This window comes from Hibiscus syriacus, unplaced genomic scaffold, assembly GCF_006381635.1.
Source record: "Hibiscus syriacus cultivar Baekdansim isolate YM2019G1 unplaced genomic scaffold, ASM638163v2 tig00112206_pilon, whole genome shotgun sequence".
Classification (NCBI taxonomy): domain Eukaryota; kingdom Viridiplantae; phylum Streptophyta; class Magnoliopsida; order Malvales; family Malvaceae; genus Hibiscus; species Hibiscus syriacus.
The window spans coordinates 1,676,313-1,699,651 of record NW_024063267.1 but is presented as its reverse complement, the minus strand read 5'-3'; the positions used below and the strand labels follow the sequence as shown (position 1 = coordinate 1,699,651).

At 30.9% G+C, this 23,339-nt stretch overlaps 3 protein-coding genes across 4 annotated transcripts; 1 reads left to right on the top strand and 2 right to left on the bottom strand.

Moving 5' to 3' along the window:
* Positions 1 to 1,794: 1,794 nt before the first annotated feature.
* Positions 1,795 to 16,051, bottom strand: LOC120175656. 2 transcript variants are annotated; one of them, XM_039182261.1, is made up of 7 exons: positions 15,522 to 16,051; positions 15,222 to 15,442; positions 14,932 to 15,151; positions 14,461 to 14,546; positions 14,253 to 14,344; positions 13,923 to 14,164; positions 1,795 to 1,806 (listed from the first exon to the last, which is right to left on the bottom strand). In XM_039182261.1, exons 1-6 carry the CDS (start codon positions 15,609 to 15,611, stop codon positions 13,932 to 13,934), a joined length of 942 nt encoding a protein of 313 aa, XP_039038192.1. In that variant the 5' UTR covers positions 15,612 to 16,051; the 3' UTR covers positions 1,795 to 1,806; positions 13,923 to 13,931. The 2 variants fall into 2 exon arrangements, with proteins under 2 accessions (XP_039038192.1, XP_039038191.1); XM_039182260.1 differs by having other exon boundaries at positions 14,932 to 15,154; positions 15,225 to 15,442; positions 15,522 to 16,007.
* Positions 6,508 to 7,185, bottom strand: LOC120175532 (NDR1/HIN1-like protein 13). The gene has a single exon (XM_039182136.1). It carries the CDS (start codon positions 7,183 to 7,185, stop codon positions 6,508 to 6,510), a length of 678 nt encoding a protein of 225 aa, XP_039038067.1.
* Positions 8,607 to 21,653, top strand: LOC120175531 (protein EPIDERMAL PATTERNING FACTOR 1-like). Its single transcript, XM_039182135.1, has 2 exons — positions 8,607 to 8,981; positions 21,642 to 21,653. The coding sequence occupies exon 1, from the start codon at positions 8,607 to 8,609 to the stop codon at positions 8,976 to 8,978; it is 372 nt and encodes a 123-aa protein (XP_039038066.1). The 3' UTR covers positions 8,979 to 8,981; positions 21,642 to 21,653.
* The last annotated feature ends 1,686 nt before the right edge of the window (positions 21,654 to 23,339 follow it).

Genomic DNA, 23,339 nt, shown 5'->3' with positions numbered 1-23,339 from the left:
GATTACCAAAATTATCTTTTTACTCAAACATGAAATTTAATATTAATTAAATTTAAAATAAATTTATTAAAATATTTATAAGATTTTCAACGAGTTGGTTTAACTGTTAAACAATTTGATATCGCTTAAACAAGGTTTTGAGTTTTAATATTTGTGTATGTAAAAAATCTCTATTGAAAGACTCACATACTAAAATCAGATACGCAACACGAATTGATCCAAATTAGATAAGACGACACTCTAAAACCGAGAAAAACCAAAATATATATATTACGACTAAACATGGGGTCTATCACATCATCATGTAGGGTGAGGGTCTAAACTCTACTTGAATAAATAAGAAAGCTTTGTAAGAATACCATAAGTAAACAGTAACATGTTTGAATTAAACATCATTTTCTTTATTGCATGATAACTACTCTCCTTGGGATAGGTTCGTGAATCTTAGTAAGAATTCGTTTTGGATAAGAAATCTGATATCATTTAATTAAAATTGAATATGCTAGTTTTTCAATCAAGTTTAAAAATATTAATTAATTAAACTACTTTTAATATTTTTACAATTGATAGAAGCCGAAATTTTTAGATTGGGGTATTTAAATTTTATTACATGTAAATATTATGTATCAAATTTTAATTTAAATTCATTTATTTAAATTTTATTATATATCAGCCATAACTAAATAAGTAAATATACTTTGATTATCAAACTATCTATTTATACATTATAGTTTTAAAATAAATTAATCAAATAAAATTTTAAAACTCTAATACATGCAATACTTTTTTTTAAATGATAACAAATAGGCAAAAGTAAATGAGATGTCCTTATATTATTGAAAAAGATCAATGTGACTCTCGTAATATTTTTTTTCTCGCAAAGTGGCATATCAACCCAGAAAACAAACCAATGTGACCCTTTGACCAACGCTTTTTGTCGTTGACTATTACGGTGTTGATGTGATAGTTCATGGTGTTGACGTGACAGTTAACAGTGATGACATGACAGTCCATCTACCATGTTTGAATTATCAATTTGGTCTGCCTATCATGTCATCCGACACATTATCAACCATCGTGGATTGCCATGTCGGCACCGTGGACTTCCACGTCAGTACCCTAACGATCAATTATGAAAATATTATCAAATGACCACATTAAGTTTATTTCCTGAATTAAAGGTCTATATTAAAATAAAAGAATAATATGAAGACCATATTAATTTTTTTTAAATACAATAACTTTTTATATTTTTTGCTTAATAGGTACGAATAAGAAGTGTGTTAATGGATACGTGATTCATTTATAGTCTTATATACAATTCCCCTTTCCCCCGAAATGCTACGATGACAAAAGGAGTTCCCTTTAAACGTGGGTATCCCATAAGGTTTGACATGTATTATTCTTTTTATATCCCTATTTGTATATAATTTATTAATTAATTCATTGTGATCAAATATCGTAAAATTTTATTATAGAAATGTTTTTTTTCAGTTGAATCTATTTATTCGTCGTAACTTCGATTAAAAGATTTATATTTAATATCACTAGACCAACTTATAAATAATATGAAATTGATAACATAAAATTTATTGTGTCATTATCCTTAAGAATAATAACTAAATATAAAAATATAATCATATTCATTGATGTGTCAAAATCTTTAAATTTTATGGTTTTGATCATTTAAATTATTATATAATATTTTAAAGAGGATAATATGGATTAATTACAATGTAATATTTATTGAAAATCTTTCTTGACCATTAACATTGTCCATATACTGTGCAAATGTAATTGTTTGAACTCAACCTTTAGAGAATAACACTTCCTTTACAACTAAGATCACTCGATGGATTAATCATCATAACTAAAAATTAACTAATTTATTATTTACATATATTCAACCTGTATTTTGATTGATAATTAAAGTTGTATCAATCTTAACCAACTAATATTTATTAATAACATATATTAATTACTTGTTATATTAATGTTATAACTTATATCCATAAATAATAATAAAGTTAATTGCATCACATGTCTTCAAACTATGATTTTTCATCTAAATTGATTCCTAAACTTTTAAAATTTCAATTTCATCATTAAACTATGATTACCATTTTAAATTAGTCCTCAAACTTTTAAACATTTTAGTTTCATCCTTAAACTATGACTTTCATTTTAGATGAGTCCTCAAACTTTTATAACATTTCAGTTCAATTGCAAACTATATGCATATACTAATCACATCTCTTGTTAATAAAATTGTTAGATCAAGTTATATTATTATATATTTTTTAAAAATATTTTTTTGTTAAACTATGATTGAAACTAATTACATATTTGGATGAATTTGGAGATGAAATTGGAAGATTCAAATGTTGGGGACCAATTTAAAATAAGGGTCATAGTTTCAGGATGAAATTGAAATGAGAGTCATAGTTTCATGATGAAATGGGAAGATTCAAAAGTTGGGGACCAATTTATAATAAGGGTCATAGTTTGGGAATGAAATTAAAATATTTAAAAGTTTAATTACCAATTTAAAAAAAGTCATAGTTTTGGTACATATGATGTAATTAACTCACAATAATATTATTAAATGTGCACGAATCAAACAACTTCAACAATTAAAGGGATGATGTTATCCCTATAGATCTCAGGTATAAGCATGTCGTCTACAGATATATTTGAGTGTTTACTATCAAATGATTAAGAGTCTTTTAAATTGATGCTAGCTTATAATCACCTCATATTTATAAAAAAAATATTATCAAATATTTCATACTTTATCTATTAGTTATTAGGCTTAATTATAAAATAAGTGCCCAAATTATACCGTTTTTCCTAAATAGGTGCTCAAACTATTTTTTTGAATCACCCAAGTGTCTAACGTTACAAGTGTCACCATTTTAAGTGCCCAGGACATAACGACCGTTAAAAAACTTTGTTGAGTGACATGTGTCACACTCTGGTAATTTTGAATTTTTTTTATTTAAAATGAAAAACTTAATAATTTTAATTTTAAAAAGTCCAAATTTTTTTAAAATATTAAAAAAACCCACAACTTTGAAAAACCTTTATTCCAATCCCTATACCCACAACGGCCACCCCTGCTCATTGTCGTTGCTAATGACGAACCTCCAATAGACCGAACCACCATCAATGACACAACCACCCGACGACACATCCACTCGACGACACATCCACTCGAAGAACCCTAATTGACTATTTAAACTTCACGAACCCTAAAGCAAAATTGCAAAATTAAAGCTACCCGACTACTCTGACGACAACCACGACGACAAGGACAAATATGACTGACAATGGAGACATCAAGGACGACGTCGACGACAGCGGTCGTGGTTGGAAAGGGAGATTAGGGTTAGGGTTTGAGATTTTTAGGGATTTGAGGCTTTTTTTATAATTTTAGAAAAAATGATTTTTTATAAATATAATAAAATTTTAACTTTTTTAGAAAAATATCAAAATTACCAGAGTATGACACGTGTCACTTAACGGAATTTATTAGCAGCTGTTACGTCTCGAGCACCTAAAATGATAACATTTGTAACGTTAAGTACCTGGATTATTAAAAAAAAAATAGACACCTATTTAGGAAAAGCGATATAGTTTGTGCACTTGTTTTATAATTAAGCCTAGTTATTAATATATAACTAATAATGACAATAATAATCATAATTGATAAATTAGTTTTATGCATGAATAGAATAACATAATTGAAATCAATAAAAAAAAGTATAAATAATGAATTGAATCATAATCGTATGAAGAAAAAAAATCTTGAGGCAATCAAGTTGAATTACATACGGGGGACAGAGGGCGACAAAGCCGGGGACATCCTTGTGTCCCTTTGATCCCGAACAAGCATATCTTTTCTTCTTTGGACACAAATTTTTAGGGACAACTTTCATGAATGTGTCATACAATAATATCTAATGCTCTTTCGGCACCAACAATCTTTAAGAGACGGAAACATGCACAAATGTGTTCCGAATTATAGGGCTCTTTTCCCATCTTTTGATTCACAAATATCAAATTTGTTTTGACAAGGAAGCAGCATCTATGTCCCTCTCACTTTATCTCCTTCTTGTTTTGAGACATTGGGAAATGGTTCTACAAGAACATTCTCATTATGTTGGAAGCTATTGTATTAGTTCTTTTTAAATGGTTGTTTACATGCACTAATCAAGATTCATTTTCCATTAGAAAAAAAGACTGTCAAAGGAAAAGATTTATATCTAAAAATTGTATATCAATATTTAAATTTGAATTTATTATAATTAATAATCAGAGATGGATATAGGTCAAGTCGAGTTTTTGGTCCATCTAACTAGGGTGTTCAAAGTTCAATTTTAATCGAATTAACCGACCGAACTAAATTTTTTTTATTAATCGGTCGGTTAATTTTTGGTTCGATCGATTAACGGTTAAGATTTTTTTTCAAACTTTGTTTATCGGTTAATTCGGTTCAAAATCGGTTAATTAATCGAAATTTTAAATATTTAATATATTGTATATATTATTTATATATTACTTAGCCTTATGAGTGTTTAAACTTTGGTTTTAACCAAATTAACCGACCGAATTAATCGAAAATATTAAATATATATATTATTTATATTTATTTATAAATTTTGGTTAATTTGGTTAACCGACTGATTAATTGAATTTTGTTCGATTCGATTAAAAATTTTGAAACAATCATTTAATAATTTTTTGGTAATTTAGTTTATTCGGTTAACCGAACCGACCGACTGAACACCGCTACACCTAACTTTGACCCGAGTAGTACACTCTGTCACCTGTCATCCAACCCAACTCAGTTTAAGAAAACTCTACTTGACTTGAAATTTGATCCAAATTTTAAGGGTAAAAACTCATATTCGATTGACCTGACTCAATATATATATATAATTTTCATTTTTATTAAGTAGAATAGGGACTTACTTAAAAATATATAGAGATGAATATATAGAGATGAATATTATTAAGTAGAATAGGGACTTATTTAAAAATATATAGAGATGAATATTATTATAATTATCCATAAATATTTAAGTGATAATTATATTTTTATCTTGGGTCGGTAATTTCTCATCATAAAATCATACCCTATCTAATTTAACTTCATCCTTCAAAAGACTTGACCTTAATCATCCAAAATTCTAATTTAAAAAAGAACTTAATTTTATAAGATAGAATCAATTCAAAACAAATCAAATCAAATTCGAGTCAAATATATATTTATATTAATAATAGGCAATCATATGTTCAAAAAGTTAGTATAACTAAAATTTAAATTCAAAACCTTCATCGTAAAATTATATTACTTTAGATTATAAATCTTTACTTTTATAAACTTATAATTATATGATTTATTTTTTATTTAATGTCAGTTCATCTTATCCTTATAATCTTAAAGTTTCATATAAATTATGAGTAAAGAAAAAAAAAACCATTTTCTTGTTATCCTATAAATACAATATGCGCGTACGTTAAAGCAATCAAAGAAAAATCACATGTAGTAGAGGTGTAATTTTTATTCTCACGTTTTTAAGTATTTTCTTTTTTATATATGAATCGAATTTTTGTTCCATATGAATTTAGTTATAGGGTAAAGTACACAAATAGTCTCTCGACTATAGAATATTATTTTATTAAGTATTTTGACTATTAAAAGTTACAAAATAGTCCCCTGACTATAGGACGTTGCTTTCTTAAGTTCACCGACTATTAAGAGTTACAAAATGCTCACCCAACTATTCATTGTGATACAAAATCGTATTTTTTAGTATATTTTTATGGTAGTTTGAATTGGATGTTAACCTCTTGACTGGGATATGATAGTAGTTTGAGATTCTGGGTTTATATTATATCATATCTCAGTCATCAGGCTAACGTCTAACTCAAACTGACATCAATATTTAATAGAAAATGACGAGTTTGGAACACAATGAATAGTTGGGTGACCATTTTGTAACTTTTAATAGTCAGGGAACTTAAAAAATCAACGTCTTATAATCTGGGATCATTTTATAACTTTTAATAGTCAAAAGATTAAATAAAGCAACACCCTATGGTCAGAGACCATTTATGTACTTTACCCTTAGTTAATTTATTAATTCTTTTTATGAACGGCTAGAATTAAATCTGTTGCAGATTTCTTACTTTCTTTGAAGTGCTTGTTTATCCTTTAGCCAGTCTTTAATGAGTTTAGTTCGTATGAATGAATGAATGAATGGATACAAATTTGGTTAAATTAGATTACAAGAGGTTGAATGATTATAATTAAAACAATTCAGTACACGACAAACTATACAATACAATACAACTGCATATACGTATGTTTTCTTGCTCTGGGAACTGGAAAACAACGTTAAGCGAATCAAAGAAATGAAAAGACATTGCTCTATTTCTTCAACTAATCTCCCCTCAATCAAAGTTCATCCGGAAAACAAAAACAAGAGAGGATATATGATATTAGGTCATCTCAAGCTTAATCCCACATTTCTTATAAAAAATCTTGGTTTTTTTATCTGACTTCAAACTGTCAACGACTAAGATGCACTTCATCTTCGTCTCCATCTTACTCCAATTAATTCCTTCAATCACAAATATTGTGGACACTTCTATCTCTACATCTAATGGGATCCTCCCCTCCATCTGGTCTTTGTCGATTGAGTCCTGGAAACTTTGGCTCACCTCGGTCTTCCCTCCCAACGACGCGTGCACCATCGTAGTGTTCTTCGTCTGTTGCACGAAAGACGGGAACGAACCCGAACAGATCTTCATATCCCAATACCCGACATCGATGGAGTTGTCCTTGGCGTACCTCAGCTCGATTTTGGTGTTGGTGTTGGTCGCCTGGACCGAAACGGCGATGTCGGTTTCGAGGATGTTGCCCTTGATATCGAATTTCTTCACCTGGAAATCCTTGAGTTCGTAGACAGGTCTTTCGGGTTCGTAATACACGAGAATGAATATGGATACTGCGAAAGAGGCGAGAATCAAACACACAAGACAGTTACAGCAGCAGCATATACAACGCAGGCAACCGCTGGATCCCGGACGCTTGGCTTTAGGGTCGGGGTGAGGTTGATAGTAAACCGTCGGGGGAGGATGACCGTAGTAAGGCTGCGGCGGATATTGGCTGCCCATGTTCTCCGGTTGACTATCTAGGGTGGTAGTCAACCCTCGATTCGTGTTTGTTCGTTCTTGTGGTACGAGTTATGTTACGAACAAATCGATGAACGAGAAATTCGATAACTACAAGGGAGATGCCCCGTCTCCCGTCTCCCTCTATTGTTGGACGATGGAACATGGGGAGAAGATAAGGAGGACGAGGTTGGGGCTTTGCTCCCTTTGATTAAGGACATTGTTGCAATATGGATGGATGCCAACCAATTTGCACCGAATTTTGTGGATGTCAATTGTATAAAATTGTAATCCGCCTTCAACAAGCCCAAAGTGTCGCACTGTCTTCCATCATTCTTAGTCACGATGTAACTGAATAGAACGTTCCATTTATTTTTCGTCAACCGTCGTGCAATGTTCGTTTATTAAGTAAAATAAAAAATGCGAATAAAATTTTATGTTCATTTAATAAATGAATGAATACAAACAAAAGTGTATTCAATTTATTTATATTAACAACAAAACTAGATATTCATAAATATTAAATATTTATACAAACAAACTTATTTATCGACTTGTTTATAATCTCGTTTACTATGTCCTCCTTTTCCTTATAATTTTTAAAATTTTAAATATTGATGAAGATATGAGCTAAACTGAACATAGAGTGAAATTGGAGTTCAAATTGTGAAGACCAAGGAGTTAAAGGACTTGTGTCATAATTTTACCATTTTTAAGTATATAAACGAACATACTCACAAGCGCTATATAGATTTGTACATGAAGATATTCATATATATTAAACAAACATGTTTGCGGACAAAATAAACTAAAAATGAATACATTCAAAAGTAAATAAACAAACATAAACGCATTAAAATTTTAAACAAACACAAACTATATATGAATATCTCAAAAAAAAAATACAAATACAATTTTATTGGTTGAACCTCGTTGATTTACGCCATTAGTTTTAGCCCACGGGCTTATGCGCATTGCGGAACAAATCTGCAAACATTAATGGCAGTCACATAAGATCCTCAGTACCAAATTTATTAGCTGCAACATCATTAATCAAAGCATAAAACCAGTGTAACTAATAAAAACATCTTCCCAAAATCTTACAAAACATTCATTTATTGTTTCATGTTTCGCCGAGCAAATATGGAAATTCAGGATTCACGCAGAAAGGAACACTTCCGATTCCAGTATAACACCTGTGAGTCTCCGTGAGCAAAAACTTCATCATCGGTACTTCCCCTTCCACCCTCTTTCATGTGACTTTTCTCTTATGCCAATCCATCATCCCATACTTCTGCCTGTGATTTGCTTCAATACCCTTTTCTTTAACCCACCCTTTTTAAATATGGCTCCTCCATCTCACCATTTTCCCTCGTATCCAGTACCCTTTTCCCCACTTACAATAACATAATCGAAAGCCAGCCATGAAACCTTGTGTTTGTGCTGCTGCAATTCTGGTTTTCCTTCTCTTGTACGTTCCTGTTTTCACGTCTGCAAGGCATGCAAGGCGGCTGCAAACTCGTACCGATCACGGTGAACCGAGAACAAGAGAAGGGTTGATGTCGGAATCGAGTTCGGACCGGAGAAGAAGCAGGCCGATGATGATGAAAAGAAAGAGAGCAGACACACTACAGGTTGCAGGGTCGAGATTGCCCGACTGCTCACATGCATGCGGGTCGTGCACACCTTGCAGGCTAGTTATAGTGAGCTTTGTATGTGCGTCGCAGCAGGAAGCTGAAACATGTCCCATGGCTTACAAGTGCATGTGTAACAACAAGTCTTACCCAGTTCCATGAAAAGTTTTCACTTCGTCTTTCTCTAATTTTTCGTTGTGTTATACTGAGGTTGTCATTCTTGCTTTTGTAATGTAGTTATTGCATCCTGTTATGTAATCAAATAGAGCTTATGTTTTCTTCTGATTCTTGCAATCGCCTTTCACTTCACGCTGATCACGTAAATTATTAACAGTTTTATGTTACTGAAATAAATTAGTACGCTTGCAAATGCCCATTGTTTACATAATAATATCATATTTTTATAATAAATATGATGTACATACATTTCTAAATATTTTTAACCTAAGGAGGTCCTTGATATTTCTTTCAACTACTGGAACGATGAAGTTCGGAACGGCACGAAATATGTGAAAGATAATTTCGTTAAACGACTTCAATTGTAAAAAAATAATATTTTTATAGAGTATATGTGTTGTTAATATATTAAGAAAATTTTAAATAAATTTTATCTTATAATCATTCCAAATTAATAAAAAAATAAATTTTATAATCAAGATATATTTTTAAAATTTCATAATATATAATATTGTTTTAGATAGTCATTGTGGTACATCCACTGGGTATTTTTCGGAAATCATATTCAGTTGTTATTTTTTTTATCTATTGAATATTAAAGATTTTAGAGTTCCTCAAAATTTCACATTCTTTAACAACTAGAATCCTTGGACATAACCAAACTGATAAATTATATAAATTTATTGAATTATTTTAAATTATAAACAAATTGATAAACTATATAAATTTTAAGGACTAAAATTACTTTTATATCATATCATATTACTATCTTATCTCATCTCATCTAATATTTAATAGTAAATAACATATTTATAACTTAAAAAAACAATTTATTTGTGGTCAAATACGTAGCAAAATAGGCCCAACAATGGCGGTCGTATACCACTACTTATCCAATTGCATCCCGATGGTCTCCTCATTACATAGCTTAAATAGTTAAATTGCCTTTTTTTTTTAACTCTGAAATTTTATTTTCTGAGAAAGACATTTATAGTGCAGTCCTGATTGCATATTTCTAATTGCATAGGAAAATTGTATTTTCAGTCACCTTGCTTTATACATGTTATAATGAAGTCCTAATTTCACATGAGTTAATTAATAGTTAATTTGAGAGTCTTATTTCTTTCAATTTAGTCTCTTTTAATGTGAATGCTGTTATTTTTACCTTTAAATTCCTTTTTACAATTTTTTTTTATTTATACTATATATTTAGAAAAAAGATAACATGTACTTTTAAATAAGGTATTAATTTTTATTTTATTTATAATCGATTTTTAAATTTAACTTTAATTCTAAATTAAAACGTAAACACTAAAATTATTCTTTTATATAAAAATAATAATTTTATATATGTATTCGGTCATATCTAATTAATTATCTGAAATAATTAACGATAACATTGATTTTTAAATATACAAATAATAATTTTCATAATACTATTTTTAAACCTAAAATGATTTCAACAGTTATATTAGGGATGGTAGTATGACCCGAAACCCGACGGGGAAACCCAGTCAAGTTCGGGTCGGGTATCAGAGATTTTTTTGGGTCGGGTTCGGGGCAAGGTATCCCCGCCCCGACCCACCCCGATTATATATATATATAATATTTTATATTTTTATATTAATTATATATATTATATTTTATATATTTTATATTAATTATATATAATATAATATTTCGGGTCGGGTTCGGGGACGGAGCAAAAAAAATCCTTGACGGGACGCCCTGATAAAAAACCCGTCGAGGTCGGGGATTCATTTTGGGTTCGGGGACGGGGCAAGCAAAACCCGCCCCGAACCCGACCCGTTGCCATTTCTAAGTTATATTATAATTACGGATGTGAAATTAGGTAATCGTTCAGGTTTCAGTCAGATCCTGTTGGATTAGGTCAAATCAGATACATATCGTATCAGGTCAAATGGATGGTTTGACTTGGATTAGGTCATGTTCGTGTCAAATCAATTCGGGTCATTTTCAGATTGATTTGACATCAGATTCAGTTCGAATTCAGATCAGGTTAATTTTAGTTCAGATCAAAACGGTTCATATTTGAATAAGTTAAATACCGTGTTAATTCAAGTTCGGTTGGACTTTAGGTCGGATCTCGTTCAGATCGGATCACATAATTGACAGACAAAATTCAGGTTGGGTCATTTTTGTGTTGATTATTTTTCGCCTTTCATGAACAACGAATTGTAATTATATATGATTTGGAGTATATTACAAAAAATATAAATAATTATAACTCAATTTTAATAAAAATATAATTTTAAGGACTAAAGTGAACAAACATGAAATTAAAAATTAAAATTTAAATAAATTAAACAATACGAATGGACAAGGGATCAAATATGAAATAATTATAAAATGTTAAGTTGAAATTAATATAAAATGAATTAAATTGAATCCATTTAAAAAGTTGGTAAAAAGTTTATATGGTTTGAAATTAATCTTATATTCATCCGACCAAACACTGTAATCTTTAAAACTAAACATGATAATACAAAATTCTCATAGTAATGTGACATTTCGATAATCTTATTCTTAAAGATAATCTTATATTCTGTAAACCGAACGAAATGATTGCCAAATCATTCCAACTAGAGGGTCGGACTAAAACTTTGTACCAACTGAATCATAATAAAATATTCGGAGAACTTGGATAATCATATTTTGTTTATTTGTTTTGATTGGATAAATATTAAATTATATATTAGTTTTATCTAAATATAAAACATTATATGTAAAATTTGATTTTATATAATTATACACATAAAATTCTAATTTCGTTAAAATAACAAAGAAATTATATACATTAGAAAAACCATAATTCATGCACTAATAAGAAGCCTGGCCAACAACCAGAACAAGTGGGAGGTTTTCGATTTTTTTTTTCTTCAACTATAAAAATAAATGAAAATTCTATTTTATCATTTTTAATAACTTTTTTATAATCATTAGAAATTTTATAATCATTTTTATTTTTAAATAGGTCTTCTATTTTTTTTATTACTAAGCTAAGGTGATTATAAAATAGTATATATTCTAAATAGTTTCAACCATTTGATAGTGAACACTCAATCACCCTGCTACAGTTGCTGGTGTTTGAACTCGTGACCTCTAGAAATAATAACGACTCTTTTAACCACTTAGGTAAATTAATTTATGTTCTATTATTTTTTTTAAATTTAATTAAACATTGTCACATTCACATATTTAGTGAACAAACATAAAGTTGTCACATCAACGTTGAGATTATTATTATCTATATTTAAGAATTTTTAATTATAAAAAAATATTTTATTGTGAATAATTTTAGATACAAAAAAGTATAAATCGGGGTGACTTCCCTAGTTCATGGTCAAAATATACTTAATACTCAATTGTGATTTATATAATAATTTACGGATTACCCACCAAGAGTGACAGTGGTAGAATTCGAACTTGACATTGTAAGTTCAAATTCTTAAATCTCAATCACTTATACCAACACTCGTCGGCTTTTATTGTAAATTTTTAAGAAAAGGGTTAATTAACTTGTCAAGCAAAAAATTGTTAATTAAGATGTCATTTTATGTAAAGATTTATTTGATTATCGTTGAATATCATAACAGTCTATTTCTTAATTTAATATTGATTATCCAAAAAAATATAAGTTTAATTTTATTCTATTTTTAAATTTATAGTGAATTTGAAAATTAAATTTTAGTTTTACAACAAAATATCATTAAACCAAATATAATTTAAATCAACAAAGAGTAAATACAATCATAGAATAAATTGCATTCTTAGTATGAAATCAAAGTTTAAATTTTTTAAAATAATAAAATTGTAAAGAAAAATGCCAAGAAGGAAGAGTTATCCAAACATAAATTATGCATTCCACTTGAAACTGAAAATTCGAACTTGGAAAAGGAATTGCACCCAATGATGAACATGCAACAGCATCCCTCAAATTAAACACCTGGCTCCCTTCTTTCCCACCTGTAATGGGTGTTGGACTTCATCTCTTGATGACTGCCAGGTACAATCCAAGTGTTGTACTAATCCAACTCCAGCTCAACTTCAGCTTTATTTTCAAAATTTTATCTTGATTTAAGTTTTTCTTAAGGAAAGTCAAAGACTCAACAATGACCGAACTAATTTGATTATTTTTCTTAGTTAAATCTGAACATAAATATTGTATGAATGAGTGGAGCCAACATAGAGCCAAAAGGCCCATGTGTGGTGCAGGTGATGTTGGTTACATGTTGCACTCTCAAGCTCTTCTTTTTACTTCGTTGTCTGGTAATTAATTACACTTAGTTAGTGGTTGGCCCTTTATGAGATGAAGTCTGATCTGATGTTATGTGTCCGGTGATGGATATGATGATGTTGAAATTCAGGGTTTCCATTTTTTCTCTCCTCATTCCCTCTATTTTCCAAGTGGGAAACAGTCCAAAACTGCATTATGGTTGAACCAACAAGATTATGTTCACATTCATTTGTAAACTATGCTGAGACCTCGTTGACAAAACCAATTTAGAATCATTATCATGTTCTAATGGAACGCCCACTAGTGCAAACCGAAGACAATAATTGCAGAGGGGGCGCCGGGGGGGGGGGGGGAGGTGAGAGAATTGGTGAAATTGTGGGGGGCTTTTTTATAATTATGGTCAAGATTAACACATGCCATACAAGCCAAAAGAGTTTCAAATCAGTCCGCTTTCTGCACTCTCTTCAGGCCACACCCCGATTTCTTTACAATAACACATACCCCCTCTGCTATGAAGGTTGGCCTTGGGGTGTTGTTTCTGATAACAAGTGCCAATCACAATCCTCAATTTTACTCCCAAGTACAAAACCAAATATTTTTTCTTTCTTTTTTTTTGGTAAATTAGTGATCAGTCACTTCCATGGGGTTCTCAAAGCTATACTGCAAGCAACTTAAAGGTCTTAGCCACGCCGAGTGCCGGTGAAGTAGTTGAAGTCATGGTGCTGGACTCTAAGTTGCTTTAGCCACGAGTCGGCGACGCTTAAAAGCGACACCAGCCTTTCTTGGTCGCGTCCGGAATTCCAAACGTTTCCTTGCATCTTATAAGTTGCCAAGCCAAATGGTGGAAGGGAGATGCCTTCCCCTTCCTTTCGCTTCCTTTCAAGACTATCGATGTCATCTTCCAGGTCCATATCTGAACCAACAATAAACACAGACAAGCATATATAAACATCGACTCGACACTGATATGCTTTAAGCAAGAACATGGACAGAAAGAGCACCTTGGAAAGAAGATGATAGTGTGTGGTAAGTAAGGAAGCACGTGGACAAGTCTTTTATAGTCCTTCCCATGGGAATGTGATAAATCGGGTACCTATTATCATCGATATCAAATAACAATCCATCGTCAATAATCCAAAATTATACAGTATATCGAAACAAGTTTATGAATTGTTTAACATAATCAACGTGGAAGGGATAGAAAAAGACCAGGAAACTGCCATCCAACTGGCCGGAGAAAGATCGACACTCCTCAGTGACATCAAACCAGGGTATCTTCTTGATAATCCATTAATCTGTAAATAAGAGAGTATAATATAACTTATTCTTCTCTGTGGCAAGAAAAAATATTCAAAATCAATTCCATACGAAAATGCAAGCATTTATGCTCATGAAGGATGAGATATAACTTGATAATATCATCAAAGAAAAGGAAAATATGAATCTTTAAAGAAAATAAAAGACAAAAGAAAAAGGAATTTTCATACTCAAATGTCAAAAGTTTTATCTCATCTTTACAAGATGCTTATATTCTGACAAGTACACAGCAGAAATTTTCTTGGTCTAGCCAGTTGCATATAGCATAATCAATCAGATACTATGCAAAATCAAAGCAAGGAGACAATGCAATCAGTTAAAAAAGAAGATGGAATAAGCAAGGAAAGAGACAAAAATGGTTACCTTATCCATGAGTGGAACTCTTCCATAAGGAGTTGATCTCTCGAAATACTGAAAGTAAAGGTAACCCAACCGGTTATTCGCATGCCAAAGGCTGTCCTGCTCAGAGCCGCCTTCCTCCGACGAGCATCCGTCCCATCTCCATAGCTTGTCACTCTCGCTCTCATCACTCAATGAATCACTAAACGAATCCCTCTCGCCATCACCCGATTCAGTCTCCTCCCTGTATAAGATTCCAATAAGATGCCTTCACATTTCAAAACCAACCAATAGAATGAAGAATAAGATTTTACTTAAAGCTGTTGACTGAAGAGTTGCTGGTGAAGATTTGAATGGCGGAGAGATAAGGAACATAATATTGAACTAAAGTTTCGCCGTTGTTCAAGGCAATGGGAACACCAGCCCCATACGCACTCCATTCGTCATAACAATTCCAAAGATCACCCAATGTGAAAAATTCAACCTTTTCTCTCTCCCAAGGGTGCCATAAACGATTAAGGTTCCTAATCTCACTCTGCAAAACAAACATCATAAACAATCAAAATCATATAAGAAGAAGAACAACGAAGAGGAGAAGAAGAAAAAGGGTGAACCTTGGGGAGGAATTGGGATCTGACGGTCGGAGTTGTGCATTGGAGGAAGCAGGCAAGGTTAGATTGTGTCGACCCTGTTTCAAAAATCATGATTTCCGAACAAAGGAGACGGAGAGAGAGATTGGGTCTTTCTTCTTTTCTTTTTTGTCTCTCGACCTCAAAAAAAAAAAACAGAGGGAACAACAAAGAAGAACACAAAAGAAAAGAGAATGGGGAAGGAGACGAGGGATAGAGGAAGAGAGAGATTGTCGCTGATTTGGTTATATAATGGGAATTTGTGACTGGAGAGAAATTCTAAATGTTGACGTTTAGGCAGCTAAATTTAAGGAAACAGAAAAGGAAGAGAAAATTAAGATCAAATTCTCGCTGTTCAACCGAGTCTTTCTTGCTGGTTGACAATGTTTCCAAATTCAACTCTTTTCCGGTCACCTGTCGATTTAGTTTACCCTTTTAACTAAAAAAAAAAAATCAAAAGGCTTCAACTTTTATCTTCTCCTTTGTAAGAAAACTCAACCCTACTCTGCTGTGATCAACAATTCAGAAACAAGTTTTCTTCCATCTTTTGTCAATAAAAAAAACACTAGCAAGTGTTCAAAACACTCATATTCCAACACCAAGAAACAAAAAGGGGATGCCAAAGAAAACAAAAGGAAAATTTAATGAGTTCAAGCTCTCTTTATATAAAATTTCAACAGGAACCGATGATTTCTGGGTAAAAGATTTGTTTGGTTCCGGGTTTTTCACTCGGATGGAAAGCTCTTATCTAACAGAAAATTATAGAAAAAAGGAAACAAGTTCTATCACAGGGAAATAGAAACCAGAGCACAACCACAACAACGTGTAGATTAATGAAGAAACAGAGAAGAACAGAGCGAAAATGTCGAATTTATGAACAGAACTATCGGTCTCTCTATACTTCCTAGAAACGACTATCAAAAACGAGATATCAAAGTCGATAATAATTATGGTATCTGATTTTTCATATTTATTACTCCAATTTATCACTCTTGTGAAAATATAAAATGTAAAATTTATTTTTTTCAAATAATAAATTAATTACATCAAGATTATTTAAATTTATTATGCCAATTTTATTATTTTATTTTTATTTTTAACTTTTATTATATGATTAAATCATTATTTAAAAATAACATTGTATTTAAAATAAAATAAAAAACTCTAGTCTCTTTCTTTCTCTTCCACTCTCTCCCCCTTTTTTATTTATAATTTATGTCAATTTTATTGATTAATCTAATCTTTTTTCTTTAATTTATTTAACCGACGATGACATTAGTTTTTATGTTGGTTGTCACCCGTCGGTTATCTTTTTTCTTTGTTTTTTAATTTTTTAATAAAAATAATTATATCTTTATAATATGTTCTTTGCTTTTATAACACGTCTATTTATGTTTTTGTGTCACATTTTTCTTTGTCTTTTGGTAGCTTATGATTTTTTTGCCCTTTTTTCTTTTATCTTTTTTTCATAGGGTAGGATTTGGCATTCTCACGACTGATCAAGATGACACTTATTTGTTATCTTGTTGATCTTCCCTGCTTTGGACCCTCGAATTAATTTGGATACACGTTTTGCGTCCGTGGATAGTTTTCTCACGTCGCTTGCCTATGATTTGCGATTTGTCAGTGATATTTTAATAGTTTCATCTCCTTTTGTGGTTTATTTTCCGATGTAATCAGATTTGCTCATATATTTATTTTATTCGAGCAATGATTAGTTTTTAACCTTTTTCTTTTATGGTCATTGTGTGATCTATGTAGCTAGTTTTTGTGTTAATGATAATAGAAAAATGTACTAATTATAATTTAGTTTATGTTTACGGTTATACTCCTAAATTTTCATTATAATTTTAGATATTTTCTATTTTTAATAAAACTAACGGCTTTCTATAAAAAAATAACATGATATTATAAAAGATAAATAAGCCAATGTGATAATAATTAAAATGAAATTATTTTTGATGCAATTATAGTAATATTTAAAACCACGTCGTATTAGAGGATTTTATTTTTATTTCTTATCTCTTTTCTATTTAGGGTCTGTTTGTTTGTAATTGGTTTTTCGAAAAATGAATTACTGGAATTTGAACTACTGAATTTGAATTACTGGAAAATAAATTCCTGGAATTTGAATTATGGAAAATGAATTACATTTCTAGAAAACGTTTTCCGGAAAATGTTTTCCGTAAAATGAATTACATTTTTTTGAAAAATATTTCGAAAACGTTTTATGATGTTTGGAATATGTTATTTAAACATTTTTTTCACTAGTTGAAGAGTTCTTTAAAAAATTATTTATTACAAATATTAAATACAATAAATAATATTATTTATCATAAAACTTATTTATTATTAAAAATAATTTATTTATTATTAAATAGTATTTTTATAATTTTATTAATAAAAATATTATTTTTTGTATATTATAGTGAAATAAAAATATTATAAATTATATTAATTATTTATTAAAGTAATAGTGTTATATTATATTTTAAAAATATTAATTAGTATATTTTAAATATCTTTATTAAAATATTATTTAAATATATAAATAATATTATTCATTATTAAATATATAAAACTTTATATTAGATATTATTAAAATAAAAATATAATATCTTATATTATTATAATATAATTGATTATTTTATATAATATTAAAAATATAATATTATATTATTATAAATATTAATAAATAAATAAATAATATTTTGATGAAAATGATATTAAAATATTTTATTAATTTTAAATTCATAAAATAAAATTATTTTGAGTATTTATTCTTTAAAATGAAAAGTTTAGAAAATGATTCCGTAAGTCATTTTTTAGAAAACACAAAGGAAATTTTGTTACTAAGAAAATGAATTACTTTCCGGAAAATTAATTACGTGAAATAAGCACTGAAAAAATATTTTTCAGAAAACGAATTACGTGAAACAAACACGAAAAAATATTTTTCGAAAAACGAATTAGGTGATACAAACACGAAAATTCAAAAAAATCTAATTCTGTAATTTCAATTACAGTAAACAACCATACCCTTAATTTAAATTGTACTTCAATAATATAAAAATATATATCAAATGTCATTTGTCGTTACTAACTGATTGTTTTAAATCGTACTAAAATTTATATTAACTCCCATTTGTCGATATTAACGGATCGTTTTTAACGATCACTATCGTCTGTCATCAAAATTTCATAAAAATATATCTTTTAATTTATTATTCTTTTCCAAATTGCAGCCTAAATGATGATTACTCATTAAACAATATGAGCTCATGAAACAATTAACAAAGCAATGAAATCCAAACTAATTAATTATTATCCCTAAACAGAAATTTAAATGGTAAAATTCTTTAGATAATGTAGTGAGAGAAAAAAACAATTTATATAAGATGTTAGATAAATTATTTTCTCAATTAAGGTGAAATGAATAATGTAGGGACATATGATTAAATCACTTGACATCTTTAAGAATATTTCTGAAAGATATGACATTTTTTTTAATTACATGCCATCTGAACGTTAATTTTAACAAAATAACAACTTAAAAGACGCCATATCTTTTAAGAATCTTCTTAAATTATTAGATGATTCGTTATCTTCTTTATATACTAATTATTATACCATAATTGAATAATTATCTTAATATACATACGAGTAAATTTTTTAACCGTTATCCAATCAATTTTATCGATCTAAAGAGAGAGAAATCTTTAACTTAAAAGGTACTAAAAGATGAAGCTAAGTTTCTTTGGCCTCTCTCCAGTGAACAAAACTTTAAAATCCAAAAACGATCAAATAATTATCGATAAACAAAATCTAAAAAATGCGCATCTCGTCTCTCTCTAAAGTAAAATCTTCAAATTTTATCATATATTCAATTTAGTCTCTACTTTCTCTCTTAATATTTAAAATATATAAAAAAAAGAGAACTAGGTAAACGAGCTTCTAAAATAGTCATTAAAAGAGCTTACAAACGAAATTGTTTGTGAACATAAACGAACGAGTTAATAAGCGAGCTCGTAAATAAGCTTATTCATGAACATAAACGAATGAGTCGATAAACGAATTTGTTCGTGAACATAAACGAACCGAACACACCTCTATTCGTGTCCGTTCATTTATTAAATGAACATAAAAGTTTTGTTCATATAGTTTAACAAATGAACGTTATTCGAATGATTCACGAACATTTCACCGAACACTACGTTAATTTATATCCCTAGATAAAATCACTACTGCTGAAAAGAAATGCACCTCGTTTCGTCTCTCTTGATCTAATTAATCGAATCTGTTCAAAATAAAAAAATACATGAACAAATTAAAAGAGAATAAAAAGAGAAAGTATCGATAAATCACGGAGGTAATCGGTGAAGTGAGGAGCATCTTCAAGCATGTAACTGTTGGAGCTAGTGGATTACTTCATCTGTGTATCGTCGGGATTTCCCATTGCTAGCTTTCCCTACATGAGTATATTTGATTCTTTGTTGTCAGCGAATGATAGTGGTGGATATATGTAGAATTTAAGATGAATACGTGTCTTTCGTAAAATTCGAATTCTTTTATTTTTATTGAAGATGTTGTTGAGAAAATTCAAAGGTTTGGCCAAGTGGCCAACTTGGCCATTCAATAATTGTGGGCTATTTTCTGTGGAAAAGCATCGAAAGTGTGGAAAAAATACAGCTAATTGGTTGAAATTATGTAATGGGTAAATGGCAAATTTAGTCATTGTAATTTAGGGTATTTATAAATTAGTCCTTAAGCTTCAACTATAAATATCCTAGCTCATTTAGCTTCAAAACCATCCTAAAGCATTCTAGCTTTCTTCCAATGCTAGAGAATTTAGAGAGTTTCTTGAGAGTTGTTTTCTCCTTTTATCAAGAGAGAATTATCATTGTTTTCTCCTTGGTAGATCGAGAGAAGTTGTAATTCCTATTTTCTCATAGTGAAATTCTTCTACCGTTGCCTGTGGTTTTTACCCTATATTATTTAGGGGGTTTTCACGTAAATTTTGTGTCTCTTTTATCTTCTTTTTTATTTTCTCAAATTATCAGTTGCGATTTTGCTCTATGTGATAGCCGTCTTCCACAACAATTGGTATCCGAGCCAGATTAGAGTGTGTAATATCTGCTTATTATCTTTGTGATTGCCACCAAAAGGTGGATCCTCCAACATAAGAAAGTAAGAAGTTATTACCCATTCTTTGAAGGTTCTAGAGAACTATTCACGATAGTGAAATAATGGGAGTTATCCGTAAAAGAAGCTATGACAACGAAATTTGATATTAAAAAATTCAATAGAAGAAATTTCTCATTGTGGAAATTGAAGATGAAGGCCATCCTGAGGAAAGACGGTTGTCTAACAACTATCAGTGAAAGGCCGGTAGATTTCACAGATGACAACAAATGGATCGAGATGGACGGGAATGCTATGGCAAACTTTTATCTAGCTTTAGCATATGAAGTATTGTCAAGCATTGAGGAAAAGAAGACATCTAAGGAGATATGGGATCATCTCACCAAATTGTACGATGCCACATCGTTGCACAATAAAATTTTCCTTAAGAGGAAATTGTACACTCTCCGGATGTCAGAATCTACTTCAGTGACGGAGCACTTAAACACGTTGAATACTTTATTTTCTCAGCTTACATCCCCAAGATGTACAACAGGAGAACAAGAACGTGCTGAACTTCTACTTCAAAGTCTACCTGATTCGTATGGTCAACTCATCATCAATTTGACAAACAGTAATGTCACCAGTCTAGTCTTCGATGACGTTACAGCTGTAGTTCTACAATAAGAAAATCGGCACAAGAACAAAGAAGACAGGCAAGTAAATCTGCAACAAGCAGAAGCGTTGACAACGATGAGAGGAAGATCAACAAAACGTGGCCAAAGCAGCAGTCACAAACATGGTAGATCGAAGTCGAAGAGCAAGAAGAATTTAAAGTGCTACAATTGTGGAAAGAAGGGTCACTTGAAGAATGATTGTTGGAGTCTAAATAAAAACTCCAATCTACAAGGCAATACCGCAAACACTTCAGACGATGGAGATGCTCTATGTTGTGAAGCGTCAACCACCATGGAAGGTAGAAAGAGATTTGCAGATATATGGCTCATTGATTCAGGACCAACATATCACATGACCTCAAGAAGAGAATGATTTCATCATTATGAACCTGTCTCAGGAGGATCTGTGTATAGTTGCAATGGTCATTCCTTAGAGATCATTGGCGTGGGAACCATCAAATTGAAGATGTATGATGGAACAATTAAAGTTGTTCGAGATGTGCGGCACGTGAAAGGCTTGAAGAAAAATTTATTATCCTACGAATTATTGGATAATAATGCAAGCAAGATTGAAACACGGAAATGAATCATGAAGGTGTTTCGTGGAGCGCTTGTGGTGCTGAAAGGTGAAAAGATAGCTGCAAACTTGTACATGCTAAAGGGAGAGACTTTGCTAGAAGCAGAAGCCTCTGTTGCCTCATGTAGTTCAGATTATGCAATGTTATGGCATCAGAAACTTGGACACATGTCAGAACAAGGAATGAAAGTCCTTGTGGAGAAAAAGCTATTTTCAGACTTAACAAATGTATCACTTACTTTGTATGAGCATTGCATAACATGTAAGCAGCACGGTTTGAAATTCAACACATCAAATTCTAGAGGCAAAAGTGTTCTAGAATTGGTTCACTCTGACGTATGACAAGCACCAGTTACATCCCTAGGCGGAGCAAAATATTTTGTCTCGTTTATTAATGACTACTCTAGGAGATGTTGGGTGTACCCTATTAAGAAGAAGTCAGATGTGTTTTCCACTTTCAAAAACTTTAAAGCGCGGGTGAAACTTGATTCTAGAAATAAGATCAAGTGTTTCAGAATAGATAATAGAGAAGAATACACAAGCGAAGAATTTGATGACTTCTGCAAGAAAGAATGCATCAGAAGACAGTTCATAGTGGCGAACACTCCTCAATAAAATGGAGTGGCAGAGCGGATGAACAGAACCTTGTTAGAAAGAACAAGAGTAATGTTGAGGGATGCAGGCCTAGAAAAATCATTCTGGGCAGAAGTAGTCAATACAACATGTTATTTGGTGAATCGAGCTCTATCAACTGCAATAGAGCTGAAGACACCAATGGAGATGTGGACTGGTAAACCAGTTGATTATTCAAACCTCCATGTATTTGGAAGTATTGTGTACGTGATGTACAACTCCCAATAAATCTCAAAGTTGGATCTAAAATCCAGGAAATGCAAATTCTTGGGGTATGTTGATGGAGTCAAGGGGTATCACTTGTATGATCTCATTGCCCGCAAAGTGATCATCAGCAGAGATGTTATCTTTGTAGAAGATAAAATACAAAGAAAAGAAGACGATGATAGCACTGAAAAGTCAGAGACTACACAGATATGTGTGGAAAAAGGAGGTTAAACAAAGAGATTCATCAGAAGCAGAATTAACATATGATGAATAAGAACCATAGAGTTCTGAAGCTCCAACAACTCGTCAATCAGATCGTGTGAGAAGACGTCCCGATTGATACTCAGATTATGTTATAGAAGGAAATATTGCATATTTCTTTTTAACAGAGGGCGGTGAGCCATCAACATTTCAAGAGGCAATAAACAGTTCAGATGCTTCACTATCGATGATGGCGATGCAAGAAGAAATTGAAGCCGTTCATAAAAATAATACATGGGACCTTGTGTCACTACCACAAGGAATGAAGCCAATTGGTAATAAATGGGTCTTCAAAATCAAGCAAAATGGTGAGGATCAAGTTGAGAG

Excerpts from the sequence above, each read along its gene's own strand:
- LOC120175532 (XM_039182136.1), bottom strand. The coding sequence starts at position 7,185 with ATGGGCAGCCAATATCCGCCGCAGCCTTACTACGGTCATCCTCCCCCG.
- LOC120175531 (XM_039182135.1), top strand. The coding sequence starts at position 8,607 with ATGAAACCTTGTGTTTGTGCTGCTGCAATTCTGGTTTTCCTTCTCTTG.
- LOC120175656 (XM_039182261.1), bottom strand. The coding sequence starts at position 15,611 with ATGATTTTTGAAACAGGGTCGACACAATCTAACCTTGCCTGCTTCCTC. Across the intron at positions 15,152-15,221 it reads TCTTCAGTCAACAGCTTTAA|GGAGGAGACTGAATCGGGTG; the intron begins GTAAAATCTTAT and ends AATCTTATACAG. Across the intron at positions 14,547-14,931 it reads GAGTTCCACTCATGGATAAG|ATTAATGGATTATCAAGAAG; the intron begins GTAACCATTTTT and ends TCTTATTTACAG.